General features: G+C 51.8%; 6 protein-coding genes across 8 annotated transcripts; 4 read left to right on the top strand and 2 right to left on the bottom strand.

The window, feature by feature from the left end:
* Positions 1-7: 7 nt before the first annotated feature.
* FOIG_13951 (uncharacterized protein) lies at positions 8-1,109 on the bottom strand. Its single transcript, XM_031215128.1, has 2 exons — positions 797-1,109; positions 8-741 (listed from the first exon to the last, which is right to left on the bottom strand). Exons 1-2 carry the CDS (start codon positions 797-799, stop codon positions 343-345), a joined length of 402 nt encoding a protein of 133 aa, XP_031055154.1. The 5' UTR covers positions 800-1,109; the 3' UTR covers positions 8-342.
* Positions 1,110-1,380: 271 nt separating this feature from the next.
* Positions 1,381-2,852, top strand: FOIG_13952 (uncharacterized protein). The gene is made up of 2 exons (XM_031215129.1): positions 1,381-2,197; positions 2,458-2,852. Exons 1-2 carry the CDS (start codon positions 1,750-1,752, stop codon positions 2,637-2,639), a joined length of 630 nt encoding a protein of 209 aa, XP_031055155.1. The 5' UTR covers positions 1,381-1,749; the 3' UTR covers positions 2,640-2,852.
* A 653-nt stretch (positions 2,853-3,505) lies between these two features.
* Positions 3,506-5,698, top strand: FOIG_13953 (proline dehydrogenase). The gene has a single exon (XM_031215130.1). It carries the CDS (start codon positions 4,012-4,014, stop codon positions 5,458-5,460), a length of 1,449 nt encoding a protein of 482 aa, XP_031055156.1. The 5' UTR covers positions 3,506-4,011; the 3' UTR covers positions 5,461-5,698.
* FOIG_13954 (uncharacterized protein) lies at positions 5,688-6,407 on the bottom strand (the record flags this gene model as incomplete). The annotated part of the gene is made up of 3 exons (XM_031215131.1): positions 5,688-6,005; positions 6,063-6,185; positions 6,255-6,407. The coding sequence occupies 3 exons, from the start codon at positions 6,405-6,407 to the stop codon at positions 5,688-5,690; spliced, it is 594 nt and encodes a 197-aa protein (XP_031055157.1).
* A 388-nt stretch (positions 6,408-6,795) lies between these two features.
* On the top strand, positions 6,796-11,865 carry FOIG_13955 (uncharacterized protein). 3 transcript variants are annotated; one of them, XM_031215134.1, is made up of 5 exons: positions 6,796-6,827; positions 6,895-8,972; positions 9,031-9,735; positions 9,786-10,860; positions 10,912-11,862. In XM_031215134.1, exons 2-5 carry the CDS (start codon positions 8,265-8,267, stop codon positions 11,595-11,597), a joined length of 3,174 nt encoding a protein of 1,057 aa, XP_031055160.1. In that variant the 5' UTR covers positions 6,796-6,827; positions 6,895-8,264; the 3' UTR covers positions 11,598-11,862. The 3 variants fall into 3 exon arrangements, with proteins under 3 accessions (XP_031055160.1, XP_031055159.1, XP_031055158.1); XM_031215133.1 differs by lacking the exon at positions 6,796-6,827 and having other exon boundaries at positions 6,849-8,972; positions 10,912-11,865; XM_031215132.1 differs by lacking the exon at positions 6,796-6,827 and having other exon boundaries at positions 7,986-8,972; positions 9,786-11,850.
* Positions 11,866-12,036: 171 nt separating this feature from the next.
* FOIG_13956 (uncharacterized protein) lies at positions 12,037-13,421 on the top strand. Its single transcript, XM_031215135.1, has 4 exons — positions 12,037-12,223; positions 12,279-12,377; positions 12,428-12,792; positions 12,842-13,421. The coding sequence occupies exons 1-4, from the start codon at positions 12,157-12,159 to the stop codon at positions 13,232-13,234; spliced, it is 924 nt and encodes a 307-aa protein (XP_031055161.1). The 5' UTR covers positions 12,037-12,156; the 3' UTR covers positions 13,235-13,421.
* Positions 13,422-13,759: the final 338 nt, after the last annotated feature.

Consider the following 13,759-nt stretch of genomic DNA (forward strand, 5'->3'; position numbering starts at 1 on the left):
TGATATTTCGATCAATGCGACCCAGATGCTTTGGCCTGCAATGTTACCTACCCCGATGATCTTTACCCAAGCTCAGCTCATCCTTGTTGGTCGTCATGTAAAGCGTTCAAATGGGTATCTACTTTAATATTTCTTTTCACATCTTCTCAGTAATTCTGCAGGCCCAGTAAGGCGTCGTACGACTATGCTCCTTCCATGAGAGCTCCGTGGTGTAGTCCTCAGGCGCGGTTCTCGACGCCAGCCTCGATCGTAGGTGTATCTTCCGCCCGGCATCAAGGGGAGACAGTACGCCGTCGCAGAAATGTAGTTGACTTCGCGTGGATCTGGAGATTCGCCCCTAAATCATTCCTCATACAGCTCCTCATCCTCCTTTGGCCACTCAACCTCAAACTCTGGCGCATCACCCTCCTCATCCAGCACCGCAAACGCAAGAAGACTGTTGTTCTTCAGTCCCAACGCTGTCGGTGTCTTCTCCCCATCACCCGTCTTGAGTTTAACCCACCCGCTCGAGGGGTCATTCGGCGTCTTTAATGCGCCAAAGGCAAGAGTTGAGTCTGTATCGAAGGTAGTCTTCTCGGAAGAGCCAAGCGACTTGGTAAGACCATCGGGGTATCGTTCGATCAGAACATTGAGGAGTTCGGTGGCGGCGCTGGAGAAGGGGGCGAGGGCGTCGATGAAGAGGTAGATGGTATGGATGCCGTGCTTGAAGCGCACCGAGATGTTTGCGTCATCAACATCAGTCTGGGGTATTGTTAGTATCGAAAGGCGTTAGGAAGTAAGTCGATCTGTGTAGTACCATTTTGTCGATCTTGTTTCGAAGGTTTGAGGAAGACGTCAGAGTTTAAAGCTGCCTCTCTCTGTTCTTCATGAGGGGCATTGAGGCTTTGAACGGCGGGGCGAATCGCGGCTCAGCTCGGCGCGACATCACGTGAGAGCGCGTAGATGGAGGGACACAGGCAGGATTTGAACGCTGTCACTCCATCAAGACGTATGGATATCCCAGCTTACAATGGTGTGCAGAAACGCTGTCCTATAAGAATTATACTATCGATACGTCATCTTCAAGGATTTGTGACAGCTCAGCAACAAGATCCAGGAACGAGAGCAAGGCATAAAGTGACAGCTTCTAGAAGCCGAATGCTACCCTGGAACAAGCACTGAAAATGGATGCCAAAAGAATCATCTGGCCAGCCATAGGGCGGAAGCTACCATTGACTCGAGGAAATGAGTAACTGTAATTCACTCCCTGAGAACTGGTCAACTCCATGGAATTTGTCTTAGGGTATTGAAACTGGCCATTTGAATTCCCAAACATTTTGACGACTGCAAACCTTGCATTTCGAGCTCCATGTGAATACAGACCGTGCGTGAATACTGTACTAATGCATGAGCGCACTGTCCATCATGACATGAGCCTCAAGTTCGCATCAGGCAAGCATCGAAGCGAAGTCAATTCAATTACATATTCAAATCTCACGATACAAGAACATATCTCTATCGGGCCTTCGCCTGTCATCTTTTTATTACCAACTCCAACCCCAAGCGCAACCCCTCTTCTTCATTACCGACTCCAAGCGGCGCCAAAAAATCAGCATCCACCGCCGGGATTGCAAACTCCGGCCGGTCTTTCGTTCTCCGCATCCCACCACCGAGACGAGACTCCACCAGCCGCAGAGCCTCGCGACAATCTCGGCCTTCTCTGAAAACAGAAGCGCAGCCTAGAAACAAGATATTCCCAGCTTCACCAAAATGGCCGCCGCTCCGTCGCCGACCCTGGCGCCGTCACCCCGGCCCGGGGCACCAATGCCCTCAGATCTAACTTTCCCCCAGGACACGAACCCGCGTCTGTCCATCGCGACGCCAATGCGGCTCATGCTGGGAACAATCTCGTCAGCAGTCGTGGGCTTCTCGCTTGGTGCGACGCAGGGCGGACAGATGGCGCAGCTGCGGTTTCGGGCGGAGCATGCGCACAAGATGCCCGACACGACGACAGGGTGGTACTTCTACCACAAGAGCAAGAATTACCACGCCATGCAGGGCGGCATACGAGAGGGCTTCCGCATGGGTCTCAAGACTGGCTTCTGGAGCTTCCTGGCCTTGTCGCTTGAGAGCACGGTCGATCGATATCGCGGGGCGAGCGACATGTTTTCTACGACGATAGCTACGCTTACTGTCGCCGGCGCGTTTTCTCTTTGGCGTAAGTGGTCAATTCTTTTCTCTCCTTCTCTTTAGGTCATCTCTTCAGACCTCGGCTTGACTAAGGGAAACGGTATTGCGCAAAACCCCATATGGGGAATGCATGGCGTTTTGGGAGCTTTGATGATGGAAAGCGACGGGTAGATATTGCAAGCATTGCATGATGTGGAGCAGGGGTTTCTTTTACATTACATTACTTTACAGCACAGGCGGCAGAAAGAGATGAGCTAACAAGCGCCGATATTCGGCGTGTGCATCTAGATCGCCTGTCACTCACAACCGCCGCCCGGACCGCGCGATACGGGTTGTTGTTTGGCCTTGCGTACGGTGGGATTCAAGATGTGCTTGGCTTAGCCCGAGGCAGACCGATCGGGTATGTCGAGTTCTTGCGAGGTCGGAGGTCAAATACAAGGGAAGATGATGATGCTCGTCCAGCATTGTGATGTAATTGGGTTCTTCTATGTACAATATACAACATGTAGATATATCACGACTTGGTCAATGGTTCATAACTTATCGCACTGACCAGAGACCAGCACAGGGGAATAACATGGTGCAAGATCAATTCAGAGATAAAAAATATGCTAGTGTCGTTTGTTATCGGGGCCCTCCGAATTTAGGACTCTCTAGGTAAACGCCTCTCCCGTAGACCAGCCCAGGGCCAGCGGCTTTGGTCGGTCATTTATGGAGACATCATCGATAAGCAAACGCTGCAGAAGGCTTCTAGCGAGATGGAATATTTTTCTCTCTCTCAGTTCCAGGCCATTGAGATACGGTAGCAGAGCCCCATTCGTCATCCATTGGATTGGATGTCGGCATATCTTATCCATATCGCCTTATCTAAAGTACCGAACCGCAACGACACATCATCATCAGCCCCCTTGCACATCATTGACCAACAATGGAAGTTGGCTATGAAAGTAAGAGACACGGACATATCGTCATCAAAATAAGTCACAAGACGTCTCAGGTCTCAGCACAAGCCAACACTGTCAATCTCAAAACAGTTAAGAGAATGCTGGTGATGCATCTCCAAGGTTTCCCCACAATGCCCTGTGCTGCTAGCTTTGCCAGTGTCACCAATTACATAACACGTATTTACTGGGATCGCGGCCTGTTGCGGCAATCACAGAAACCAAATCCCCAGCTTCCATTCTAATCTCCCCAATTATCGTGGGCTTGCACCCCCCACGCCCCTCAGCGGCTACTTTCGGCCATTGTGGTGATGCAGAAGCTAAAATGAGCCACGTGACGGCTGATAAGCTCCGTACAGCTGGGTCTTTTCTTTTTTTTTCCCTTTTGCCTGCACTTTGATAGTCACGGGCCGGTCTGGCTCGGCCTCTGCGGAGGACCAGGGGGGTCCCTTGGTATAGCGTAAACATGACCATGAATGACTAGCTCAACTGGAGCAAGCTGGAGATCAATGGCGAAGAAGAATTGGCCTTTTTTCTTTCTGCTGTGGAATGGGGGAAGGCTAAACAAACAGGGCAAGGGAGATATGGATTATCGGGCTGGAGATAGCGCCACCTCCCTCACACGCCCCAGGCACAGACCAGATTCACCAAGCGAAGCACCGCAGTCAACCGACACTGATAGTCACTGCCCTCTGAGATGGATATAATAAGCTCTCTGCCACCCGATTACCCATTCCACAAACTCAACCAGATAGAACCTAACTTGACTTATCTTGCATCATCGCTCCGTAAACCTAACACCAACACAATCACCATCTGGATCCCTCCATACTGATCCAGCATCTCCATTCAACTACCAACCTAGGACCTTCAACTCAACACCACACACACATCTCATATAATGAGCTCGGCCCTTCGGCGAGGGACTGCCCAGCCCCTTCGCTGGGCGACTGCATCCAACGCCATCACCATCAACACACTCCGACCATGCCTCACCATCACAAAGACCAACATGGTCGCCCGCCGTCACATCCACTCCTCTGAGCGACGCACAAACACCATCGCCGAGCAGCAGCAAATCCCCGATCCTCTTCCTCCCATCGCTCCCAGCAAGGCACCTCTCTCCGTCCTTCCTCTCATCATGATTCTCCGATCTCTCGCCACTATGACCGTCTCCTCCTCGCCTCTGCTCCTACCTCCCTCACTGCACGTCATGGGTATTCTGGCCAACACCACCAACCCTCTGCTCAACCCCGACAAGAACCCCCTTCTGCGATATTTCCTCAAGAAGACCTTTTACGCTCAGTTCTGCGCAGGCGAGAAGTCACCGGAGATCAAGAAGACTATCGATGGACTCAAGAACATTGGTTTCACTGGTGTTATTCTGAACTACGCCAAGGAGGTTGTCCTCACCAAGGATGAGGGCGAAGGTCTGAAGAACGGTGCCATGGAGACCGACGAGTGCATTCAGAACGAAATTCTTCCCTGGGCCCGAGGCACCCTCGAGACTGTCCGACTTGCTGAGCCTGGTGACTTTGTCGCCCTCAAGTTCACTGGCGCCGGAAGCATCGCTCTCTACCAGCTCAAGGACCGTCTGCCTCCCAGCCCCGCCATGTACAAGGCCATCGACTCCATCTGCCAGCTTGCCCACGAGCGAGGTGTCCGCCTCCTCTTCGACGCCGAGCAGGACATGCTCCAGGACGGCATTGACGACTGGACTCTCGAGTTCACCCGCAAGTACAACAAGGGACTTGGCGAGGCTGTTATCTTTGGTACCTACCAAGCCTACAAGAAGAAGTGCCCCGAGGTTCTCTCCAACCACCTGAAGCTCGCTCAAATCGAGAACTTTGCTCTCGGTGTCAAGCTTGTCCGTGGCGCTTATCTCAACTCCGACCCCCGCGAGCTCTTCCACGACACCAAGGAGGAGACCGATGCCTGCTTCGACTCCCTCGCTGCCAGCGTCCTCACCCGCAAGTGGAACATTGACGTCAAGGGTTCCGGCGAGTACCCCGCTGCCAGCCTTGTCGTCGCCTCTCACAACGCCGAGTCCGTGCGACGAAGCCGCGCCATCATGGAGGCCGGCCGAGCCAAGTCCGACATTGCCTTCGCCCAACTTCAGGGCATGGCTGACGAGGTCAGCTGCGAGCTTGTCGAGGCTGGCCAGTCTGACAAGACCAAGATTCTGCCCGCCTACAAGTACCTCGTCTGGGGAACCACTGGCGAGTGCATGAAGTACCTCCTCCGACGCGCACACGAGAACAAGGATGCCGTCCAGCGAACCAGGGGCAGCCGGGATGCTCTCTGGGCCGAGCTTGTCCGACGATGCAAGAGCGCCGTCGGCTTGGCTTAAAGAAGTAAAAGGAACAAAAAATAAAAAGGGAAGAGGGAAGAGAAAAGAACTTGATATCATGTCTTTATGTTTCTTTTGTTTTGCATCATGGGTAGCGATCAGGAGTCCAGGGCGTCTAGCATCTCAATATCCGAGATAGATCAAGCATAGATGAAGAAATGACTTACGTTTTAGTCTTTAACGATGATTATTTGATTGATTGTGAAGCTTTGACTTGGTATTGTGCTTCAGACACCCCTTAGAGCCATTGCGCCGATGACGAGTGACTCGATCTCCTTCTGCTTGACCTTTTCATCTTGGATATCATCCATCCACTTGAGTCCATTCAACTTGTAGTACTTGCGCACCTTTGGTACGTCAGTGGTGGTAGAGATCTGGTCATCTGTGATGGATAAAGCCTCTCCCTCAACATTGGTCTTGAGATGTTCCCAGATCTGGTCATGTGTCAGGGGCTCAACACCATCTTCTCCAGGGAATGTGACCTTGACAACGATGAGGTCTTTGGTAGAAGGAGAGATACCATATCGACGATAGGCATCAGCAATCTGAGCATGAAATGTCAGCCTCAAACGAAGACATCTCGGAACAAGGGGTCATATTACGTTATTAGAAGAACTCATAGCACAGACAATTTCGGAGTGAACGTTTGGAGTCCTGAGAGCGCCATTCACAGCCGTCGACGTAGCCTTAAACACAGCGGATAATAATTGAAGCCGTGACACAACCTGGTGATGATCCTCCGTATTAATGGAAACTGCCCTTTACCCAAGTCGGGTACTCCGCGCGGAACTCACCACTGAGGCATCAATGAAGGCGTACTCGAACTGGGGGTTCCGAGCAAGCAGCTGCTGGTGCAAAAAGGCCGCATTCTGTACGTCACGGAACAGGGCAAAGTAGACCTTGTGCGAGTTTGGCAGGTGTTCGAGAGAAACTGTTTCGAGAGCCATTGTTGCTTGCTGACCAGGGCCTGGGAGCCGATAGAGCCGTTGTAGTTGGCTTGGCAGTGAGAAAGAGCACCTGGAACTCTTGGCAGCGGAATATGGACAAAAGTTCGTTTAGGAAAATCTGCTGATTCCCGTAACTTAATTTTCTCTTAGGGATAAGGGTAGTGCGTAACGTTGTGATGGTGGTTTGAGCAGTTTCGATCTTGGGTTTAGTTTAGTGTGGAGGGGTAAAAAAGAGTGAGATCTAGGGATGGGCTGTGCAATTGGTAGCGGGGCATGTCAAGGGTCGTCACATGTTTGTTACACTGTGTTCGTACTGTATATTCCATATGACGCTCGCCTGTGACACTACGATAACTCGATTTTGATGCTGCAACGCGTCACGAAGTGAGGAGAAGCCGACCTCGATATATTACGTACAGAGTATGTTGGGATCATGTCTATGACCATTCATCAATTGCTATGGCTAAACGTTTTCCACGTCGTTCAGTAACAAGTCAGACTCAATCGCCTCATCCGTTTTGCCCACGTCGTTCAAATGACTGTGGCAATCTTCCACCGTTGAGTATCTCCGATACAAGGCCGGCGCCACCATCATCAAGGTTGACAGACATATGCCGTCTGTAGCGGGAACGGGATCATCAACATCTTGGCAGCCCAACCTGAAGGCTGACAGTGGAGGCTGAAAGCATGAACCTGATCAGCAAGGCACCGACATAACCATAAAGTCAATCAAAAGAACCGCTAATCTGAACAGGTCTGGTCTGGCTTCGTCTTGGCTCTTCGGTACCGGCAGGAGGGTTGCAGTTCCATCAATGGTTTCATTCGTCTAGGTTGCATGCAAATCATAATGATACGAGTTTCCCAAGATTTGCCCAGTCTTGGCTTCCCCAGGCTCCGCTCATCAGCTCGTTTTCTGTTGACATTTTTGCGCTGGGTGACGAATCGTCATGGTCGAATTTCTTACGGTACCGCCGAGGTTGACCTTGTCACTTTCAGCCACAGCATCATTGTGCTTGTACGGCATCTTCTCCCAAGAAACCTCGTGGCTTGCCCAGAAAAAGACCACGGTCTAGACGGCCATGGTGGAGTCGTCTCCCCTTGCAGTGCCTCTGTGGGAAACTCTGGCCTGGCTGGCCTGGCCCTGTGAGTAGATCCGATGTCATACTCTGGGCTACGGAGAATTCATCCAACACTCACGTTATCGTGGCTGCCTCTCCCAGTCTACCGGTATTCTTCTAGAAGGACTCTCCGTTCCTCAGACACTGACGATATCTCGTCTCCGGATGAGTTATCTTCCATATTTGATAGAGAGAACCTGTCTGTGCTTTCCTCAGCGAGATGCGGGCTTTCCGTGCAAAGAGAGGTTGACGATGGGAATAATTCTGTTGAACGCCAACTCCGGGACAGATCTGTTAGTACTGTAAGGTTGGTAAGGTTGGTGTATCTATTTTAACTCGCCAAGCTAAGATGTGAACTAAGGATGGATGGATGGTTACAACCTCAAGACATCCACCAGATCTCTTTGCTTATAAGACCAGACGTTCACCAGCCTTATCCCTGTTTGATCCATCATACAATAACTGTGCATACTTTACCATATACAATTGCATTGACTGTTCGAGATCTTCAATATACGCAGAAGAACAGGTGATTTTCTACAGCCACTAGAGTCTAGACCATTTCTTCCACAGATCACAAGCAAATCATCCCATCTGTCCCCTCCCTCCCTCTCGTCCAGTCTCATATCCAGATCCGCTCCTCGTCAGTCTTCACGTCACATACGTCCACTGGGGTTCGTCGAGGCCTACACCTTCGCCTCCACCCAGTGTCGAGTCCCCCATACCCGGAAGGCCGCTAATGCACAGCGCATTCCCCGCTAAGCCCATCCCCTGTACAGTGCCATTCTCAGTACCGGCAGCACCAGCACCAGCGGCACCACAAGCACGAGCCCCAGCAAGCCCAAGCTCGAGGCCTCGTTCCCAGACCAGTATGATGGAGGCCATATCCCAGCGCAACCTCAATTCCTCCATCGCCAACTTTTCCACTCCCACGTCGTTGTCGTTGACGTCGCAGCCAGGCCCAGGTCCCCTCTACTGGCCCTTCGACGCCCGATCTTACCCTGCCCTCGCCTGGGCTCCTGATACATTTGCCTACAGCTGCAATCCTTCTCACGCCGCTGTAAAAGGCCCTGCGACTGCGACTTCAGCAAAACCCACTGGGCGCCGCCCGCGCCAGCCTGCCACGACATCTCGTTGCACGGCCAGGACAAAGGCCAGCACCGCCTCTTGCACGAGCACCAGCAACAAGAGCGCTTCGCCTTCCGCTACTTCTTCGGCGAGATCTTCACCTGCTTCGTCGAGGGGCATCTCCCCGCGCATCAAGTCCAAGATGCCAGGACGACCTCCCAAGCGGGCTGCTAGCAATGGTGAAGATGATGGCACGATTCAAGCTCCCGGCAAAGTCAAGCTTCCCAGGCTAGAACGTGGCCCGGACGACTTCTCCAGCGTTGTCAAGAACCGATTACAGTCTTATACACGCACTGGTCAAGCTTGCGACAGATGCAAGGTATGTCATGAATCTCAGGTCATGCTCTCACAACATGCTAACCGCGCGAAAATTACAGGTTCGAAAGATTCGATGCGATGCACTCCCAGAAGGCTGCTCCCACTGCACCAACCAGAACCTTGAATGCTATGTTACAGATCGCGTGACAGGGCGCACAGAGCGAAGAGGATACATGCAGGAGTTGGAGAGGGAAAAGAGCGACATGCTCTCCCATATTCGCGATCTTGAGAAGCTCCTCGACAACAAGGGCGTCGAAGTCAAGCCCTGGGAGTGGTCACCTTATGCACAGTGCCCCTCCGACTCAAACTTTGATGATATGGGCAACCCAATTCCTGACCCAAAGACTGGCGAAACATGGTCTCAAGTCGGCAGCGCATTGTTCAAGGACTCTGGATCAGCCCCCAGCCTGTCTCCCAGCTTCCCTCGCACATTAGAGTCCCGCCCTCATGAGAATCATCTTGGTGTTGGAATGGACAGTGCTCCTCTCAGTTCAATCGGGGGTACGCGATTGTCAATTCTAGGGATGACAGTCGACCTCGCGTCTTTTGAGCCACCAGATGCGGAGGAGCCTCCAGTCGATGGCAAGGTGGCGCCATCGTACAACAAGTCCCCGCAATCTTTCCTCCAATCCATCATGAGAGTCAATCCTCCCATGCAGGCTGAGATGCCTTCGCGCGAAGATGCCTTCACCTACGCCGAGTGGTACTTTATGACCTTCTCCGCTTTCCTTCCAGTCCTCCACAAGCCTTCTTTCATGCGATTGGTAAGTGTTGTCTCACCATCCTCTAAGCTTAATCGCTAACAGCCATACAGTTGACCCGCATGTACGATGAACCTAATTTTGAGCCTTCAGTGGCGGAGCTTGTTACAGTGCACATGGTTTTCGCCATCATTTGCTTCCAGTATGGCACAAGAAACTGGCAGCAGGTTGACCAGCGCGCTCAAATGAATGAGCGATCCAACAGTCACTACCATTTTGCGCTCAGCAAGTTTTTCGAGTTGACATGCACCCGAGACCTGGCTTCGGTCCAGGCCATGGCCATGGTCGTCAAGCATACCAGAGCTTTCCCCAAGCCCGGTGTTGTTTCAATCGTCGCCAACCTTGCCCTTCAGCGCGCACTTGAATTGAACTTGCACCGAGAGTCAAGAAAGCCAGGCGAGCCCAACAATCTTCAACATGAGCTTCGCAAGAGAGTTTTCTGGGTCATCATGACTGTCTACATTGCTGTTACTGGACGTCGTGGCCGGCCGATGCCTATCACCGTTGAGGAATTTGACGTCGGCTTTCCCGAGCCTATCGCTGATGAGCTTCTTTCGGATGAAGGCGTTGACACATCCCGCGATATTCCCTGCCCTTACTGGCCAGGTATCATGAGCTTCAAGATCATTCCCATTTATTTGGAAATGTACTCGAACATCTACAGTGTTCGACGGGATGCGCGAAACTATGTCAGCATCGTCAGGGCGCTTGAGGCTCAGATCAAGAAGTGGGAGGACGAGCTCCCTGGCCACATGGTGATTGACCATGCTGAGCAGACCGAGCAAACCCGTCTGGCAGCTGTCTACGCCAAGACGTGGGCGCTTGAGTTCCGTCTTTGCCTGCGACATCCTTCAGTCGCCATGACCAGCGACAAGGCCATGATGGCTGAGAACATGGCCATCTGCGAGGATGTTTCGCGCCAAATGCTTCACTGTCAAATGGAGATCCAGAAGTGCAAGTGCCTTGATACGACATGGTACCAGACTTCGATGTACACAGCTGGCACCTTCACCATGTTGGCTGCCATGTGGGAGAAACGTTTTGAAACGACTCCAGAGGCCATTGCCACGTTGCGGGAGGAGATGGACGGCTGGATCGGCATTCTTGAGGAAGTTGGCTCTCTTCTCGGTAAGTTCCAGTCCTTAGTTCGCAAATCAGTCAGCCCTAACAATACGACAGGCTCGGATTCTAGCGTTGCCACTGAAATTGGAAACATCATTGACCGCACGATTGCGTGGATCGACCATGATATGCGCAACAAGGAGACAAAGAGTGCTCAGCCTTCTACCACACCGGAGGTCAAACAGGAACCAGCCTCAAGCTACCCATCTTCTCAGGCCCAGTCCGCACCCACCAGTGGAGGGGCTCAAAGTGAAGTCCCATCTACCAAGAGCTACTTTCCCGAGTCCGACCTGAACGGTCAGACTCCTTACCCAACACTCGCCTACAATGATCACCCACAAGACAGCATGGCACCTCCAACTTACGACACTGGTGCCATGTTCTACAACACATCTGCACAAGCCGCAGTCGCAGCTACCACATCGGCACTCCCGTCGTCTGTGGCGCAAGTGAACCCAATGCTCGCATTCTCACAGCCTCCCCAGGTCGCGCCTCAGCCCGACATGATGTGGCAGAGCCGCGGAAACACCTGGCACGACTGGACATCGGCCATCGCTGACACGCAAGATCGCTTCAGCGCATCGACACTCTTGACGCTCGGAGGCAGTACACGAGACGCCTCGACAGGTGCGGGCGTCCCGGGCGTCACATCCAGCCCTTCGTCAAATGACATCAACAGCATTCAGCAGGGAGGCCAGTGGCCGCTGATAATTTTTGACCAGGTGGCGCCAAACGGATCTTGATTTTGACGGGGGAGCATTTACTGGGGCGTTTTCTGACTGGGGAGTTTTTGTAATGGACAAGAATCGTGATGATTCAAAAAGGCGCTTCAACGAAAGGGACTGATGAAATATGTATTGATGGGTTGGATGGTTCAAAAAAATATGCATTCTGGCATTGGGAGATGAGTTTGGATGATGCTGATTTAGCTTCTGCGATATAAATATTTACTTGATCTTATAGACGTACATAATCAATGTATAATTACTACACACATCACATTTCAATACATGCAAAACTGCTACACGTAATCTTTCACTTTCAAGATGGAACTCTGAAAAAGTTATCCTCGTGATGGCAAAGTCTAACATGTCCCATCATTGATGCTTGGTGTTGAGGCATCCGCTCTTTTTAACCGGAGCTTCTCCGACGAAGCTACCCACTCTTTTTCGAGTCGCGTTCAGTTCTAAGCTCCACGTCCAAGATATTGCGATTCGACAATTATCAGGAACCTCTGTGCGCTCGAATTGATCGCGCATTATCCCTATCGACTTGTAACACATATCCGACATCAGTAACAAGATGGGCAAGAAGCGACGCGGTCACGCTGACATCGAGGAGGTCCTCAGTCGACCCTGGTGCTACTACTGTACGAATCCTGCGGCTTGCGCTCTGATCACTCCATGCTAACATTCCTATCACAGGCGAGCGTGATTTCGAAGATCTCAAGCTTCTCATCTCTCACCAGAAGGCAAAGCACTTCAAATGCGACCGCTGTGGTCGTCGTCTCAACACAGCAGGAGGTTCGTTTCCCAATCATCCGAATTCCACGAAAGCCGCGCTGACAGCACAGGTCTCTCCGTGCACATGAACCAAGTCCACAAGGAAAATCTCACACAGGTCGAGAACGCGCTTCCGAGCAGACAGGGTCTTGAGGTAGAGATTTTTGGCATGGAGGGTATCCCCCAGGAGATGCTCGATCAGCACCGCAACCGCATCCTACAGAACTTTCAGCAGGCGCAGAAGGATAGGCAGATCGCGACGGGAAACCCGCTACCGGGACAGGGACATGCGCAAAAGAAGATCAAGACTGAGTCGCCGGAGGAGCTGAAGCAGAGATTGGCCGAGTTTCGAAAGAGGAAGCAGGAGATTGCTGCCAATGGAGGTGTTGATCCCGCTGCGGCTGCGAATACCGAGACGCAACCGCAGGCTCCTTTCGTGAGTTTCTCTTCTCTACGTTTCGTTTGGAATATGCTAATATCTGTAGAACGGCTCTTACCAGACCCCTCCCCAAGTATCCTTCGACCAACAACAAGGCTATCCCGTACAACCCCCCAACCCAGCCCAGCCCTACGCCTTCTCCGCCAACAACCTCCCCGCACGTCCATCATCCGGCGCGCTACCCACGGCAGCTGGTCTACCCCAGCGACCGACGCAAGGCGGATCTTGGAACGGTGGTGCCGGTGACGATATTGATCAGATGATCCGTATGGCCGAGGCGGGTATCAAGCCAGCAGCGACAAAGGGAGAGGACGAAGGTGGTGATAAGAAGAAGAAGGAGAAGAAGGCGAGGATGTTCTACGATGATGCGGAGATTAGTCCCGAGGAGAGGATGTCGATGCTACCCCGGTATGCGTTTGTACCGGAGACTGTGAGTTAGGTGGGATGTTGTCACTATTTCTTGTGAATTGGGGTATTTTTGTTGCATGGTAGGCGTTAGGTTGTAAACTAAATGGTAAATTGATGGTGATTTTTACTTGGAGATCTGTTGCAACACCACTTTTACTGTGATATTAGTATGCAGCGATATCGTGGGAATTATTCAGACGTCCCTCATGATCCCTGTGTCATCCGATGTTTATGCTCTTTTGTTTTGACCTGCGGTATGTGTTGTGAACCTTGTTGTTATCCATGGATGTTGGTTATTGTGATGGCCATGTGGACATGTGTTGTAAGTGGAGGCTACAACATGACAGCGTAAGAGCTCTCAACGTTGGTTCACAACCCACGGTGATGGGACACCGCCAATGAATACGTCTCCAAGCACGCAAAAAAGTCCAGCAGCTTTCATTTCATTGACCACAAGTAATAGCAGTTCAAACGACCTCGTATTGTTGGCTATCAAGGATAAAAGCCATGATGATACAGGGTAAGGTAGGCAAGGACTAAGGTAGCCACTATCACC

The sequence above is a fragment of the Fusarium odoratissimum genome (genome assembly GCF_000260195.1).
Source record: "Fusarium odoratissimum NRRL 54006 unplaced genomic scaffold supercont1.37, whole genome shotgun sequence".
Classification (NCBI taxonomy): domain Eukaryota; kingdom Fungi; phylum Ascomycota; class Sordariomycetes; order Hypocreales; family Nectriaceae; genus Fusarium; species Fusarium odoratissimum.

Coding starts and splice junctions, on each gene's coding strand:
- FOIG_13952 (XM_031215129.1), top strand. CDS start 1,750: ATGGCCGCCGCTCCGTCGCCGACCCTGGCGCCGTCACCCCGGCCCGGG. Junction 2,198..2,457: donor CGGCGCGTTTTCTCTTTGGC/GTAAGTGGTCAA, acceptor GTGTGCATCTAG/ATCGCCTGTCACTCACAACC.
- FOIG_13953 (XM_031215130.1), top strand. CDS start 4,012: ATGAGCTCGGCCCTTCGGCGAGGGACTGCCCAGCCCCTTCGCTGGGCG.
- FOIG_13955 (XM_031215132.1), top strand. CDS start 8,265: ATGCACAGCGCATTCCCCGCTAAGCCCATCCCCTGTACAGTGCCATTC. Junction 8,973..9,030: donor AAGCTTGCGACAGATGCAAG/GTATGTCATGAA, acceptor CGAAAATTACAG/GTTCGAAAGATTCGATGCGA. Junction 9,736..9,785: donor AGCCTTCTTTCATGCGATTG/GTAAGTGTTGTC, acceptor ACAGCCATACAG/TTGACCCGCATGTACGATGA.
- FOIG_13956 (XM_031215135.1), top strand. CDS start 12,157: ATGGGCAAGAAGCGACGCGGTCACGCTGACATCGAGGAGGTCCTCAGT. Junction 12,378..12,427: donor TCGTCTCAACACAGCAGGAG/GTTCGTTTCCCA, acceptor CTGACAGCACAG/GTCTCTCCGTGCACATGAAC. Junction 12,793..12,841: donor CGCAACCGCAGGCTCCTTTC/GTGAGTTTCTCT, acceptor TAATATCTGTAG/AACGGCTCTTACCAGACCCC.